This window comes from Bos taurus, chromosome 1 (genome assembly GCF_002263795.3).
Source record: "Bos taurus isolate L1 Dominette 01449 registration number 42190680 breed Hereford chromosome 1, ARS-UCD2.0, whole genome shotgun sequence".
Taxonomy (NCBI): domain Eukaryota; kingdom Metazoa; phylum Chordata; class Mammalia; order Artiodactyla; family Bovidae; genus Bos; species Bos taurus.
This window is the reverse complement of record NC_037328.1, coordinates 68,870,290-68,886,045: the sequence shown is the minus strand read 5'-3', so window position 1 is coordinate 68,886,045 and position 15,756 is coordinate 68,870,290. Positions and strand designations below refer to the sequence as shown.

At 41.0% G+C, this 15,756-nt stretch overlaps 1 protein-coding gene across 20 annotated transcripts in view; it reads right to left on the bottom strand.

The window, feature by feature from the left end:
• Nucleotides 1-15,756, bottom strand: part of KALRN (kalirin RhoGEF kinase) — a 692,240-nt gene that overhangs the window by 240,132 nt on the left and 436,352 nt on the right. For all 20 annotated transcript variants that reach the window (XM_024991355.2, XM_024991361.2, XM_059886080.1 and 17 more), the window contains exons 22-25: nucleotides 8,434-8,616; nucleotides 7,081-7,199; nucleotides 4,233-4,299; nucleotides 3,560-3,669 (exon numbers count right to left, since the gene is read on the bottom strand). In XM_024991355.2, the coding sequence (XP_024847123.1) occupies nucleotides 3,560-3,669; nucleotides 4,233-4,299; nucleotides 7,081-7,199; nucleotides 8,434-8,616 (479 nt within the window). The remainder of the gene's footprint in view (nucleotides 1-3,559; nucleotides 3,670-4,232; nucleotides 4,300-7,080; nucleotides 7,200-8,433; nucleotides 8,617-15,756) is intronic.

Here is a 15,756-nt window from a genome sequence, read left to right as displayed (position 1 = left end):
TTTAGGTTAAAAAGTGACCATTTCAGAAAAGTATTCCTAAAGAGCAAACTAGAGTTTGGACAATTGCCTGGTCTTCCCAATAAGAAGTACCCAGGAAACTCTTTCCTTTAGACATGCAAATGTTTTGCTTGTCTAGAAGGTTCTGACAGTGGTGAAGAAAAATAATGATTTTCCGTATCTTGAGATTTTCATAAACAAAAGAGAGAATTATGACTTGAATGGCATTAGCCATAAGTCTGCAAATTTTAATTCTATTTTTAGCCCATCCATACATTCATCCACCCAACAAACACTCACTTAATGTTTACTGTGTGCCAAGTATTGGGGTTATGCAGTGAAAGATATGACCTCTTATGGAGTGCACAATTTCTGCATTTTCAAAGTTGGCTTAATTGCCATTTTTAATATTATTCGTTAGAGATTTTAGAGGGTTATACTTTCTACATTAGTCAAATTTTGTATGACATGAGAAGAAAGCACATATTATGAGTAGAGTAAATAAAGCCTTAAGTCTTCTAGATCCTACTGGGAATTAATAAACAGCTTGATTTTTTTGCATGTTCCCCTAAATTGTGGACTATTTAAAACATCTTTTGGTGGATAGCTTTCTAAATGCATTACAAGTTCCTTGCTTTTTCATGCAGGATATGCCAATGGTTCATTATTAGCTATTACTAATATAATAATATATTATTACGCTGTATCATAATACAGTGGTTCTGTTGGGCCCTATACTGGGTTATACTGGGACATAGGATCATCTGTACCAATGGAGAATAGGTCTTGACCACCTTGATCTTTTGGGTTCTTTTGACTCTTTTTTGAAAGTTTCTCTTTCTTTCCTGTCACGTACTGATACCAAGCTACTTGCTCAAATTCTTGATTCTTATTTGATGCTTCTAAATTGCTATGGGCCTGGAAACAATCTGACCAAGAAATAGAGAGAGTTTTATGGGAGACAAGAAGGAGTTCCTCTGGAAAGATAAGAACTTTATCTTTATGCTATTTCTTTTGGTTGGTCAGAGGCTGGTTTTTATTTTCTTCTTGTTTCTTATGATGTTAATAAATAGGTAACATTTTTGGGGTAGCTGTGTTCTTAATCACTGAATTTATTCCTCTACAAAATGCGATATTCCTATGGCTTAATTTGACTTTTTATTTTATGGAGTTCTTAGAACTCTATTTTGTAACTGTTAGGTAGATCTTCAGCTACTTTTTAAATAGACTACCAAACAGCTTGCCTTGATTTACTGGATTGATACCTTTAAACCACAATAAGGCAAGGTTATGCTAGATAGTCTGTTGTTATTTAGTTGTTAAATTGTGCCCAAGTCTTTATGACCCCATGGACCATAGCCCACACGGCTTATCTGTCCATGGGATTTCCCAGGCAAGAATGGGGAACATGGAGTGTTCCAAACATGGAGTGGGTTGCCATGTCCTTCTCCAGGGGATCTTTCCAACCCAGGGATTGAACCCATGTCTCCTGTATGGCAAGTGGATTCTTTCAACGCTGAGCCATCAGGGAAGCCCAGATATTCTGTTACAATTGGTCAATTTTGAAACGAAGAGTCTTTCCCCTTATACACTGATTTGGCAAAAACAAGGCTCACATGAAGTGCGTATAGTGATCTCTGTATTTCTATACCTTGCCAATTTGGTAAGAATGTGAGCAAAGTGAAACTTCTGACTAAATCCCAGAGATCATAAATCAGATAAGAAAAGTAACATGACTTACTGCTTTCTAGGCTGATATCTTCCCAAATATCTAGGGAGATGGGATAATACTCAACTGAGCTCAGATGATGGAATGTGGGGTCAGTGGTCAAGAATGGCTTTATTGGGATCTTATTAAATAGACATGAAGAGAAAATATTGCTGTCGCTGGAGATTTCCAGACAAAAAATATAGAGAGTATAAAAATTTGGATTAAAAAAAGACTAGAAACTTTTATCAAGTACTCCAGAGAGTCAGAAGGTATTTTCACCCTGGAGCTTACTGCTTTCATAATCGGATAGGGGAGCTACATATTTTATGTTTCCTTTAAACTAATGCCATTTGATGACTTTACAGGGGATTAATCATCAGGTGTTGATGAGAGGACTGCCTCTTCACCTGCTTTTCAGACCTTTTAGAGCTCAGCATCCTTTTATATCCAACTATTACTTGCCAGGTGGCTCAGTAAGAATCCGCCTGCAGTGCAGGAGATGCGTGTTTGATCCTTGGGCTGGGAAGATCCCCTGGAGGAGGAAATAGCAACCCACTCCAGTATTCTTGCCTGGAAAATTCCAGGGACAGAGGAGCCTGGTGGGCTATAGTCCATGGAGTTGCAAAGTGTCAGACACTGCTGAGCAACTGGACACACACACTTGCCTTTGGTCATTCTTAGCAAAGAATGAGGTCTCATTCTCTAGAGCTGGGCCGTGCCATAGAGTAGCCACTTGTCACCTACATTTATTAAACAAAGTTGAAAACGCAGCTCTCAGTTGCATAATCACACGTCATGTGTTCACTAAGCACACATAGCCAGTGGCTATGGTATTGGACATCACAGACACAAAACATTCCCACCTACTGATGGCTCTATGGCACAGTGCTGCTCTGGAGTCTTGGCTCAGGGGACTGCCACCCTGGTGCCCTGGCAGTTTCATCTCCAGCATGACAACTTCATTGAGTCAAAGCCTTGACTAGCCCGACCCTAGGACTTCTTCTACACTGTATCCTACAACTCTGAACCTCTACGTTAGCCCTCCTTTGCAACAGGGTCCTGAGAGAGCTCTAGGACTTTTTGTCAACATTATTTCTCAAGGTTCCCTCCATTTGTACATTGGAAACTGAGTTATTTCCATAGCTGGATATGTCATCTAACCAACCAGTGTTCTTGCTGACCCTTTGTTAACGATTGAATATGTTTAGTATGCTATGGAAAAGATGTTTAAATCAGATTGGGAGCTGGAAGAAATGAGTTGTGAAGTTTTAGGGCTCTATGATTCTACTTATTTCAACAAAACATAGAGGGTTGATTGATGTTCTCCCCTATAAACTGTCAAGAAATATATTCAATTAGATAATTTGATTAGGTATCTATCAATCTATTGTTTTGGTTGAGGGTGGGGATGATGAGGTAGTTAGGGATGAAGGGAATATTTAGGTCAAAAGAAAACATCAGTGGAACTTGAAACCTAAGGCCTGCAAAGTAGGATGGTTAACCTCAAATGAATTCTAATGTCAGGATTACCCAGAGTTTTAATAAAGAAAAGCTACTTTTACTTCCTCAAGCCTGCCTATTATTTTGATTCAGTCTGAGGATACTGGCAGTTAGGTTAGTCAGGATACTGCTGAACATTTGACTTCACTCTCCATTAGGAATTTTGGACCACTGTGGAGAAAGAGGGGTGAGTGAGAAAGAAGTCTGACAGCCATTGACTTAGAGATTTAACAGGCACTACTTTACCAGGAGAGAATTCCCAGTCAACTTTGGTCCACTTGTTGGGAAGCCGTGCTGTTGGGTATTTATGGCCTAAGTGTACTCCACTGAAACCCTCCACCACCAACCTACTTGTTATGAAAATCGTAGATCTCTTGGATGTTGCCAAAGATGATATGCTCCTTATTAAGGATCCCAGGGGGGATCTCCTCCACACCACTGGTCATTTCCCACAGGTAGGTCTGTAAGACAGCAACAGTTCCATCATTGGCAAGCATTGCCATGTGAAATACATGCAAAATAGGCCTTAAAAACTTGTGGGGTAAGGGTCAGACTAGGGATGCATGTAGAGCTTAAAAAGTGAGATGGTAAATAAGCAGAATGAAAAGAAAGAAAACCTGAATGTTCTATTATCTTGATCTGCTGTTAAGGAAATTCATCCCAGCAACAGCACAAACTCCATACTTTTATTTATTAAACATGCTTTGAGTTTGACTGTGCATCAGCGGGGAGATGTAGCTTTTCAGACTTAAGTTCATTGACTGTGTCATGTATTTTATTTTGAATTCATTTTCCTTACATGCTTTCTTTTGCTGGGTCTAGTTCCAATCTCGGAAAAGTTTGTTTTCCAAAGCACTTTTAATTCTCATGCAATTATTACTGACTTGGGGAAAGAAGTCTTCTGGCTGGTTTTTCATTCTTTAAGCTCTGGGATAAGACAGAGTACTGAGCTCCTCTCCAGTACCAGATGTGGCAAGGACATCATTTTCTAACACAGGTGAGAACTGATGACCACAAGACTTACCTCTAAGCACTCATGTAAGTCCCTCACATAAGCCTTCTCTGTCTGGAGCAATTCTGCCATAATGAATCTAGAAGGAAACAAACGGGCTTTTAGTTGGTTAGAGAGAGAACGCATCCCTTCTTTCAAACTTTACTGCCCCCACCCCAAGCATTTATCACATTCTTGAATGTCCTTTATTTCTACTTGACTAACATAAATCTCTTCCTCTGAGCCCCTCTCACTCTGAGCATTTGCGTTGTGTCCCTTCAGTACGCTTGTGCTCAGCAAGTTCCATACTTACTCCCCTCCTTTCTGCCCCAGGTCTACCATGTTGTGATTCTGTGCTGATATTTGTGTGCTCTCAGTTGCGCGTGTGTGTGTGGGCACAAGCCTGCAGCACCGCTCACACTCACTCTCACCAACTAGACACCAACTCAGCTTCCTACATTTCTCTTAGTGTAGCTCCCAGAATGCTGATTCCTGCTCAGTAGAATTGCTGACTTACACCAAAATGGTTCACAGTTCCACAGGTTAAACCAGGTTTAAAAGTCAGAAAGGGTAGCAAACTGTTTTCTGTAATGAACCAGAGAGTAACCACTTGTGGGTCACTCAGTCTCTGTCACAAGCACTCAGCTCTGTTGTTGGATGTGAAAGAAGCCACAGACATACGTTAAAAAGAAATAAGTCTGGCTGTGTTCCAATAAAATTATTTATGAACAGAAAATAATTTCATCTAATTTTTATGTAACAAAATATTCTTGTTTTGATAGTTGTCATCATTTAAAAATGTAGAAAATAATTTTTAGTTTATTGCCTATTTAAAACGGGTGGTGGGCCAGGGGTGGCCTGTAGGCCATAGTATGCTGACCTCTGGCCTCCAAAGGGACTATTTTACATTGCAAACTACTGTGCCTGAGGCTGAGTGGGTGATCCCAACCACAGGACAAGCTAACAATGTTAAGTGACTGCTCTTCACTCTCCCGAAAAGAGAAGCCTATGCCACACATTTGCAAGGGCAGGGCTCCTTTCTCCCCGACTCCTAAATAACACAGTGCCCCTGGGCAGACATTAAACTTAAAGACGTGGGGCTTCACTGTGGTGTACCCAAGTCTTTCACAAATTTGTATTATAAATGGTCCTTCCTAGCTGGCATGTGATGTGCAATAATATCTAATTTAGCACAAAGTATATTTTTATACATTTATTTTAGATTTTCTACGTCACTGTTTTCATGGTACTTTATAATAAAAATTCCTATTTATAACGTGTCACATCAGATAAAAATTTAGAGATAGATTATCCACAGAGTGTTCCCTATTGGGAATTTCACAAGAAATGTCAAAATAAGAGGCATCTTCTCCTGGACCTTTATCTTCATGGTATTTTTGTTTTTTTAAAGCAATACACTGTTCTAGTAGTGGCCTTTCCATTAAAGTATAAAAATTCCCTTTTGGAGGAGTTAATAAGCCACACTCTTACTATTCTTGCTCTATTGGTAGATGGAAAGTCCGTGAGCTTTGAAGTCAGACAAACAGGAACTGAATCATGACTGCTGTTTCCTAGAGGCAGCTCTTGCTTCTCCAAGCCCCAGACTACTCAACTGTAACACAGCTGATCACAGAGGGCCGCTGCAAGGATTAAACAAGCTCACGTGAGCACAGTTCCCAGAACACTGTCAGTGCTTGGTGAAAAAGCAAAGAAGGAAGATCAGAAGGAACGTAACCCCACGTGCTTTGAAAAGCTGTCTTTGATTTTACTGCCTTGGATTCTGGCAAGCTTCTATCTTCTCCTTTTTTCTCCTTCTACTTCCTGCAGTTTTTCCTGTTTTTCTTCATAATATAGCTCCACTACCCTCTACCCCATTTTCTTTTACTTTCCATTCACCTTTACCATCCTCTGGCGATTTGGAGACCCAGAGAGAGCCAGCAGGAAGATCTGTCCTCACACTCTCTCCTCATTTTCCTCCCTGTTATGGGTTGAATTGTGTCTCCCCTAAAATGCATATGTTGTGTCCCAACTCCCGGTACCTTAGGATGTGGCACTTATTTAGAAATAGAGTCATTGCAGATGCAGTTAGTTAAGATGAGGTCATACTGGCATAGGCTGGGCCCCCATTCCAAAATGATTAGTATCCCTAAAAGGGGGGGAAATCTGGACACAGGCCTGTGTTCAGGGAGGATGCCAAGTGCACATGAAGACAGCCATCAATGTGGCAGGAGAATGGCCTGGAGCAGAGGTTTCCCTCTCAGCCCGCAGAAGGAACCAACCCAGACAACACTGTACTTTCAGACTTCTCGCCTTCAGAACTGTGAGATGATACATTCCTATTGTTAAAAGCATCTACTTCATCATACTTTGTTACAGCAGCCCAAACAAACTACTACACTCCCAGATGAAACACAAGCTCTGACTTCACAGACCACCTTGAATTTCTTCAGCTCTAAGGGACCTGTGGTCCTAGTTTATTTTGATAAAATCAACTACAGAAGACTTCTTAATCTTAGCACACACTTTTTTCCGGCATTACCTGAAAGGACTCTGTCAAAATGCTCTTCATAAAGTGTGTGCATATCTCTGGCTGTATGTAACTGTGTAACACTGATGTAAAGGAAGCAGAGTGGCAAGACTTGGTTTGTAAAGTTGACTTGGTTCATTGTTTCTTCTCTCCAATGCCCTACAGTTCTTGGTTAGTGTGAAATGTGGGTGGAAGCATCCCGTCTGTCCATCCCAACCTCTGTAGGTGGTCATGAGGACACATCCGCTAGTCTAAAGTGATGGGTGGCAGTGAAAACCAAGCACGGCTATGAGGAACCTGCCAGTCAAGCGGAAAGTGCCCCCAACCCCTGCCCACATGCACACATAAACATACTCTTTTTTCCTGGCTGATTTCCGCTTCTCTTCATTGACCTCGTGGTTGGCATCCCGGAGCTTGACCTCACGATCTGAAAGGCTTGCTGGGATGATGTCCAGCTCCAGGTCCTTGTTATCCTACACACACACAGATCACAGAGGTCACCTTGGAGATGTTCTGGGAAAGCACCTCAACAGTTAGGGGAGGCAGGGGACAGGAAAAACAGAGAAAGATGTAATGGAGAAGGATAAGAAGATGGGGAATCCCAGCAACTGCCACCCACAAGCACTCTTCTTCATAATTCTTCAAAAACGTTTTCATAATGTTTTTTCAAATAAGAAAATATAAAATGTCCAAGTCAAATGTTCAGGACTAATATCTACAACAAAGGGAAAGAATGACCACACTTGATAACTAGTGTCCTATTTCTCCAAGGACTTTGGCTCTGTTTGGATCTACACACACACACTGGTCCAAGGTTGACTATTAACCATTAAAACAGATGTGAAACAGAAATGCATAAATACAGAAGAAAACTTCCATTTGTCAAGGGAAAGTAAAAAAAGTAAATATTTTTATTTAAACAAACAACTTCTCTGGAAATAGAAAGCTAAATGATAGAACAATTACTGAATTTTCTAATTGCCCATTCCTGCTTACTTCAACCACTGTCTGGTATTTATATAGGATGAAAACCTCTAGGGAAAAAAGCTCATAGGTTAAAGCCTGGGGGAGATGTTAATTCCCCCAACTTTAGTGGTTTGACCACTTTATTCTGTTTCAGAGTATGAGCTTATTTAAAGATTTAAGAACTAGAAATCCTAGGATTAAATTGCTACCCTGTATTTAGCTCTTAATTCATAGGTTACTGACCCCTATTATAAAGAAGAGATTAAAAAGTCAGTCTTCTTTGCTTCCTGGCAAAGAGTGTCTCTTTTCAGTTGAAATGTCAAATAGACTTTATACATACTGCATCCCTTATTCTTAAAAGAGCATTATTATACATACTGAGGACTCTAATCATTTGCTGGTCAACATAATTGGGTGGAAGACAGTACTGATGAAGCCAAGATAAGGAGTTTAATCCTCAAAGTCAACAGTTAACTCTACACGTAGAAAAACTCTGTTCTGTAGCCATAGGCCCCACCCCTGACCAGCCAATTTTACAATATACACAGCACCAGTTGTGGGGAGTTGGAAGTTCCAGAAAGATCCAGCCCATCCAGGAGAAAAACCACACAAGGCAAGTGCTCTAGGCGCCAACAGCTCAGAAAGATTCCTCTGCAATCCCAGCTTCCTTCCACAGTGAGGAGCAGCAGTCCTGAGGGAGAGGGAAAGGAAGATGCCCCACCTGGGAACCCCCACACCTACCTCCGTGTTGACTCCTAGGGCCTTCTCCAGGGAGTACCGGTATTTTCCCATCCTCAGTGAGAAGTCTCTGTAATGCTTGTCCACTGTGGTCACCCATTTCCTGATCTCTGTGGCATGAATGTGACCTTTTTCCACAAAGCTATCAGCCAGCTGAATCAGAAGCTTCACCTTCTCCTTTGTTTGCTGCCCCAAAAGATGGTCATAAGTTACTAGCTGACCTTCACTCTCATAACCCATCACCCCATCCATCTTTCCTTCTTCACAGCAGCCATAGAGACCTCAGAGCCAGACTGCTGGGATTTGTACCCCAGTGCTGTCACTTATAGGCAGGAGGTCCTGGGTAAGCTACTGAAACCCTCTGTGCCTCAGTCCCTTCATCTGCAAAATAGGGGTCATAACAGTGTTTACATCATAACATTGCTGTGAGCATTACATGAGTTGACAATGCAGGATGGGTCTGAATACAATGCTCAAAATAAGAGCTCAGTAAGCAATATATGTTAGCCAGTATGATTACTGATGTAAGAATCTCTTATGTTAATATAGTACTTTATTGGTTTACAGAGTATGCTAATATCACATCAGAGGCTTGTTTGAGTCTTAAAGCATCCCTAGAAGGCTGGTGGAGGGAGGCGGTGTAGGTCTTATTGAGTCACATATGAAAAAAGCTGAGGCTTTGAGAGGCTTAGGGCTTGTCCAAGTTCATACAACCTGTAAGTGGTTGAGTGTATTTGCCTCTTGTCTATAGTTTCTAGTTCTCTCCCTTCATTGCACTGGCTTGAAGAAGGCTTTCTAAACCTCAAGTGTGTTGGTACAGCCAGAATCTGAAGAAATCTAACTAGCAGGTTTAAGAGTAAACTCTGTCTCTTTCACCACCAGGATCTTATCTTTAGTTTTCTTTAGAGAGAGGAGTGAACAAAGCTAGTTTCCATCACAGGGCTAAGTGAGGTGGAGCCATGGCATATATTGGGTTAATTTCATTCCTAACAAGAGTGTGTTCAACACCTACTCTGACCACACCAATGTGCAGAGGGGTGTGGAAACTGACTTGGGGGGTAGACAAGAGAAGAAAAAGAGATACTCATTTCCTACCAACAGTCTTTATTCCTAGAGGGACAAGACTTTCACCCAGAGCAGTTAAACAACTCAGGGCATTGTATAACTGAATGCCAAAGTGTAAAGCATGTATAGTTAACACTGCAGTGATTTTAAAAAAGGAAAAAAAATAAAGGTGGGCTGGCCGAGGCAGGACAGGTCTCATGGGGGAGGTGGGGTCTATGTGCATTAAGATATAGAAATGGAATGGCTGTCCAAACAAGCAAACGCTTGCTCATCTTTTATCCTAAGTTTGGGTTTTGAAACTCTAAAGTCTATTAGGAAAGTCTGATAGATTTTAAGAGAAAAGAAGAGTATTTAAATACTATTCTGAAAAATAACCTTTTTCTTTCAAACAGGGGGAAAGTAAGTCCAAAATTTGGACCATGCTGCAATCCAGATAACTGAGGGAAGCAGGCAGAAAATTACTGGAGCAACAGTGGAACAGACAGAAGAGCCTTTCATTCCTTATGCCACCACCATCACCCTGGCCTCTCCAGGCTCATCTACAGCCCCTCCTCCCATGAGAGACTGATCCTTTCAAGAAATGCCCGAGGTCTGGTGGGAAAGGCAAGAAGAGAACTTGGCCACCACACAGCCAGGGCTTCCGCTCTCCAGCAACTCAGTGAACACGTCTGAGCCTCTCCTATCTCAGTGCAGTGGGCTGGTCCCTGGGGCTGGGAGACAAGCGGCCAGAAGAGCTTTAGTGTGAAGGAGATAAGGTGGGTATGAGGACAGGAGAAACACCTCTCTAACCATGAAAAGGCAAACAGCAGCAGCACTGAGAATCAGTCAATAAAAGATACCTGGTATTCCAAGAACTTTTAAAAAACTTTATTTATTTGGCTGCACTGGGTCTTAGTTGTAGCATGTGGGATCTAGTTCCCTGACCAGGGACCAGACCGTGCACTGGGAGCACAGAGTCTTAGCCACCGGACCACCAGGGAAGTTCCCCAAGGACATACATGTCATTGCACTTGGGGTTTTCCCCCTGGAAAACAATTTTTCTTAGTTTTTTTTTTTAACTTTAAACATTAATTTTGTAGCTATAATCAAGAAACCTATCTTTATATAAAAGTCTTGGAAATATATATCTATTCTCTGCTATTGGTATGGAGACTTGCGTATGAGATGGGGGTTTATAGCCTATTGGTAGCAACAGTCCTACCAGAGCAGCTATAGCAGAGGAAATTATATCCTGAAACATCAAAACTGATTTCAGCGTCAATAAGGAGAATGGCATGCGAGCAAGAGCATTCCAGGTACATGTGGAACCCGGGGAAGCAAACAGACAGTGAAATGAGCAGCACAGAAAGGCCTTCCTCACGTGGCCTCACCTGCCTGTGTGACCACAGCTCTCTGTGGCTCCTAAACTCCAGCCATGTTGAGCTCCGCCTGCCCCTCCTGCAATCAGTGGCTCTTCTTCACCTCTGGCTTTATCTAAATGTCCCTCCTCCCCTCCCAACAAGCTGAGGGGGGATTGCCCTTCCCAGTCTTCACACAGTACCACACACATGCTGCTACTTCAGTGTGTATCATCCTGAGTTATTTATGTGTCTCCTTCATTAGACCATATGTTTCTAAGAGATAAATGTGATATCTTACTCATTTGTATCAGCAATGTTTAGTAGGTATAATATAAATGTTGGGAAAATGGATGAGTGGGCAAATATTATGCTGAAAGGTGAGCAGAGCTAGGCCAGCAAGAGTTGAAGGCTTACATGGGGAAGAATTGTTGTTCAGTCAATCAGTCGTGTCCAACTCTTTGTGACTCCATGGACTGCAGCACCTCAGGCTTCCCTGTCCTTCACCATCTACTGGAGCTTGCTCAAACTCATGTCCACTGAGTCAGTGATGCCACTCAATCATCTTGTCCTCTATCATCCCCTTCTCCTCCTACCCTCAATCTTTCCCAGCATCAGGGTCTTTTCTAATGAGCTGGCTCTTCACATTAGGTGGCCAAAGTATAGGAGCTTCAGCTTCAGCATCAGTCCTTCCAATGAACATTCAGGATTGATTTCCTTTAGGGCTGACTGGTTTGATCTTCTTGCAGTCTAAGGGACTCTCAAGAGTCTCCTCCAACAACACAGTTCAAAAGCATCAATTCTTCAGTGCTCAGACTTCTTTATGGTCCAACTCTCACACCCACACATGACTACTGGAAAAACCATAGCTTTGATTATATGGACCTTTGTTGGTAAAGTAACGTCTCTGCTTTTTCATATGTTGTCTAGGTTTGTCATAGCTTTTCTCCCAAAGAGCAAGCGTCTTTTAATTTCACAGCTGCAGTCACAGTCTACAGTGATTTTGGAGGCCAAGAAAATAGTCTTTCACTGTTTCCATCATTTCCCCATCTATTTGCCATGAAGTGATGGGACCAGATGCCACGATCTTTGTTTTTTGAATGTTGCATTTTAAGCAAGCTTTTTCATTGTCTCTTTGACCTTCATCAAGAGGCTCTTTAGTTCCTCTTCACTTTCTGCCATAAGGGGGTGGTGTCATCTGCTTATCTGAGGTTATTGATATTTCTCCCAGCAATCTTGATTCCAGTTTGTGATTCATCCAGACCAGCATTTTGCATGATGTACTCTACATATAAATTAAATAAGCAGGGTGACAATGTACAGCCTTGATGTACTCTTTTCCCAACTTGGAACCAGTTCATTGTTCCATATGAGGTTCTAACTGCTGCTTCTTAACCTGCATACAGGTTTCTCAGAAGGCATGTAAGGTGGTCTGGTATTCCCATCTCTTTAAGAATTTTCCACAGTTTACTGTGATCCATTCAGTCAAAGGCTTTAGCATAGTCAATGAAGCAGAAACAGATGTTTTTCTGGAATTCTCTTGCTTTTTCTATGATCCAACGGATGTTGGCAATTTGATCTCTGGTTCCTCTGCCTTTTCTAAATCCAGTTTGTACGTACGTCTGGAAGTTCTTGGTTCATGTACTGTTGAAGCCGAGCTTGGTTGATTTTGAGCATGATCTTGCTAGCGTGTGAAATGAGTGCCATTGTGTGGTAGTTTGAACATTCTTTGGCATTACGTTCTTTGGGAATGGAATGAAAACTGATGAACAGATTTGAGTCATGAAACGGACCCAATCCCTCCTGAGAGCAGTCTGAACTGATTTCTAGTAGGTGACTGTGGTGGCACCATGTGACCTGCTGCATGTCTGGCCACTGCTGATGAGATCAGATGTAAAACCTGTCCCATGAGGGCAGCCCATCAGTATTCAGCCAGTGACTTCCAAGGTGTCCTGGTCTAGGAGCTCTTACTGAACAGGGACAGGGGCAACATGCTGGGTGGATTTTCTGGGAACGTGGACCATAGAGACAGGGTTCTGGGTAGCTTTTTGCAGAGCAGAAGTGAAAGCAGAGAGCAGACAGCAGGAGAGAAGGGAAGTGAGTCACAGTGGTGGTGGTGTTAGCCTGTGATGAGCTGACCAGGCAACACAGCTGCTGGGACTGTCCTTGGTCTCAGGTGACATCCCAGTTTTCATCTCCAGAGGTGAGACTATGCTATATGTCTTGTTCTTCCCATGGGGTTGAGTCACTCAGCTTTTCCTGGGCTCCTGGGAAGTCCAGCTACATAGCTTCTGTCTTTATTTCCATATCCTGCCATACAATAATCTTTTCCTCTTTGTAACTTAAGCCAGTTTGAAACTCAAACCTTACCACCAAGAAGAGTAACTTATATAGACTGACAAAGTGGGGGTCAGATTGTAGAGGTGCTTGCATGTTGGGTTCAGAAGTAAAGACATGATCCTGTGGACAAAGGGAGACTTTGGGGAATATAATTTACTTGGGATTGGAAATTTGGGACTGACATCTCACTTATCTTGGGCTTCTTATGCCCCCTATTATATGTTTTGCTCTTTCATTTTGAATTCTAATTGTTATTGCTGGAAAAAACAGAAGTTAAAACAAATAAGAGTTCAGTGGTTCTATTTTTCTTTTTTCTTTCTTTCTTTCTCTTCCTTCCTTTGATCAGTTAATATTATACCATCTTCCCTAAGCACAGTGCCTTACTCTGAATATAGTTTGTTAAAAACCCCTTTGGTGGCTTTAGCACATTTGACAAGTCTTTAAAATTTAGCCTTCTTGATATATTCTTATCAACTCATTATAAACTTCCAATTGGCCTTTCATTGCTAATCTGCCTTGTACTTATTGCTACATTCTTTGTAGGTATGGAATTATCGAGTTCCCTGTATAGGAAAACAGTTTCTTGAGGTATATCTTCATATTCATTTCATGGGAGAGAGATTGTCATTAAACATGAAAAACTAAACTTTTCACAATTCATATGGAAACACAAAAGATCCCGAATAGCCAAAGCAGTCTAGAGAAAGAAGAATGGAGTGGAGGAATCAACCTTCCTGACTTCACGTTATACTACAAAGCTACAGTCATCAAGACAGTATGGTACTGGCACAAAAACAGAAATGTAGACCAATGGAACAAGATAGAAAGCCCAGAGATAAACCCTTGCACCAATGGGTACCTTATTTTTGACAAAGGAGGCAAGAATATACCATGGGGTAAAGACAGCTTCTTCAATAAATGGTGCTGGGAAAACTGGACAGCTACATGTAAAAGAATGAAATTAGAACACTTGCTAAACACCATACACAAAGATAAACTCAAAATGGATAAAGACCTAAATGTAAGACCAGAAACTATAAAACTCTTAGAGGAAAACATAGGCAGAACACTCGATGACATAAATTAAAGCAAGATCCTCTATGACCCACCTCCTAGATTAATGAAAATAAAAACTAAAGTAAATAAGTGGAACCTGATTAAACTTAAAAACTTTTGCACAGCAAAGGAAACTAGAAGCAAGGTGAAAAGACAACTCTCAGAATGGGAGAAAATAATAGCAAATGAAGCAACTGACAAAGGATTAATTTCCAAAATATATAAGCAGCTCAAACAACTCAATACCAGAAAAACAAACAACCCAATCAAAAAGTGGGAAAAAGACCTAAACAGACATTTATCCAAAGGAGACATACAGATGGCTAACAAACACATGAAAAGATGCTCAATATCGCTCATTATTAGAGAAATGTAAATCAAAAACTACAATGAGATATCACCTTACACCTGTCAGAATGGCCCTCATCAAAAAGCTTATAAACAATAAATGCTGGAGAGGGTGTGCAGAAAAGGGAACACTCTTGCACTGTTGTTAGGAATGTAAATTGATACAGTCACCATGGAAGATGGTATGGAGATTCCTTAAAAAACTAGGAATAAAACCACCATATGACCCAGCAATTCCACTCCTAGGCATATACCCTGAGGAAACCAAAATTGAAAGAGACACATGTATCCCACTGTTCATTGCAGCACTATTTACAATAGTTAGAACATGGAAGCAAGCAACCTAGATGTCCATCGACAGATGAATGGATAAAGACGTTGTGGTATATACGTATGTATGTATGTGTGTGTGTGTGCATATATATACATATATATATATATATATATAGAATATTACTCAGCCATAAAAAGCATTTGAGTCAGTTCTGATGAGGTGGATGAACCTAGAACCTATTATACAGAGTGAAGTGAGTCAGAAAGAGAAAGATAAATACCATATTCTAACACATATATATGGAATCTAGAAAAATGGTACTGAATAATTGATTTACAGGGCAACAATGGAGAAACAGACATAGAGAATAGACTTAGGACATGTGGAGAGGGGAGGAGAGGGTGAGATGTATGGAAAGAGTAACATGGAAACTTACATTACCATATGAAAAATAGATATCAAATGGGAATTTGCTGTATGTCTCAGGAAACTCAAACGGGGCTCTGTATCAACCTAGAGGGGTGGGTTGGGGAGGGAGATGGGATGGAGTTTCAAAAAGCAGGGGATATATGTATACCTATGGTTTGATTCATGTTGAGGTTTGACAGAAAACAGCAAAATTCTGTAAAGCAATTTTATCCTTCAATAAAAAATAAATTAATTAAAAAATACTTTCTCAATATCATTACTTATTGAGAAATATAAATAAAAACCACAATGAAATGCCACTTCATACCCTCTAGTATGGCTATATAAAGAATACGGATGATAACCAGTATTGGAGAGGATATGGAGAAGTCAGAACTCATATACACTGCTGGTGGGAATGGAAAACGGTGTTCACACTTTTGGAAACAGTTTGGCATTTCCTCAAAAAGTTAAATATAGAGTCATCATGTGACCCAG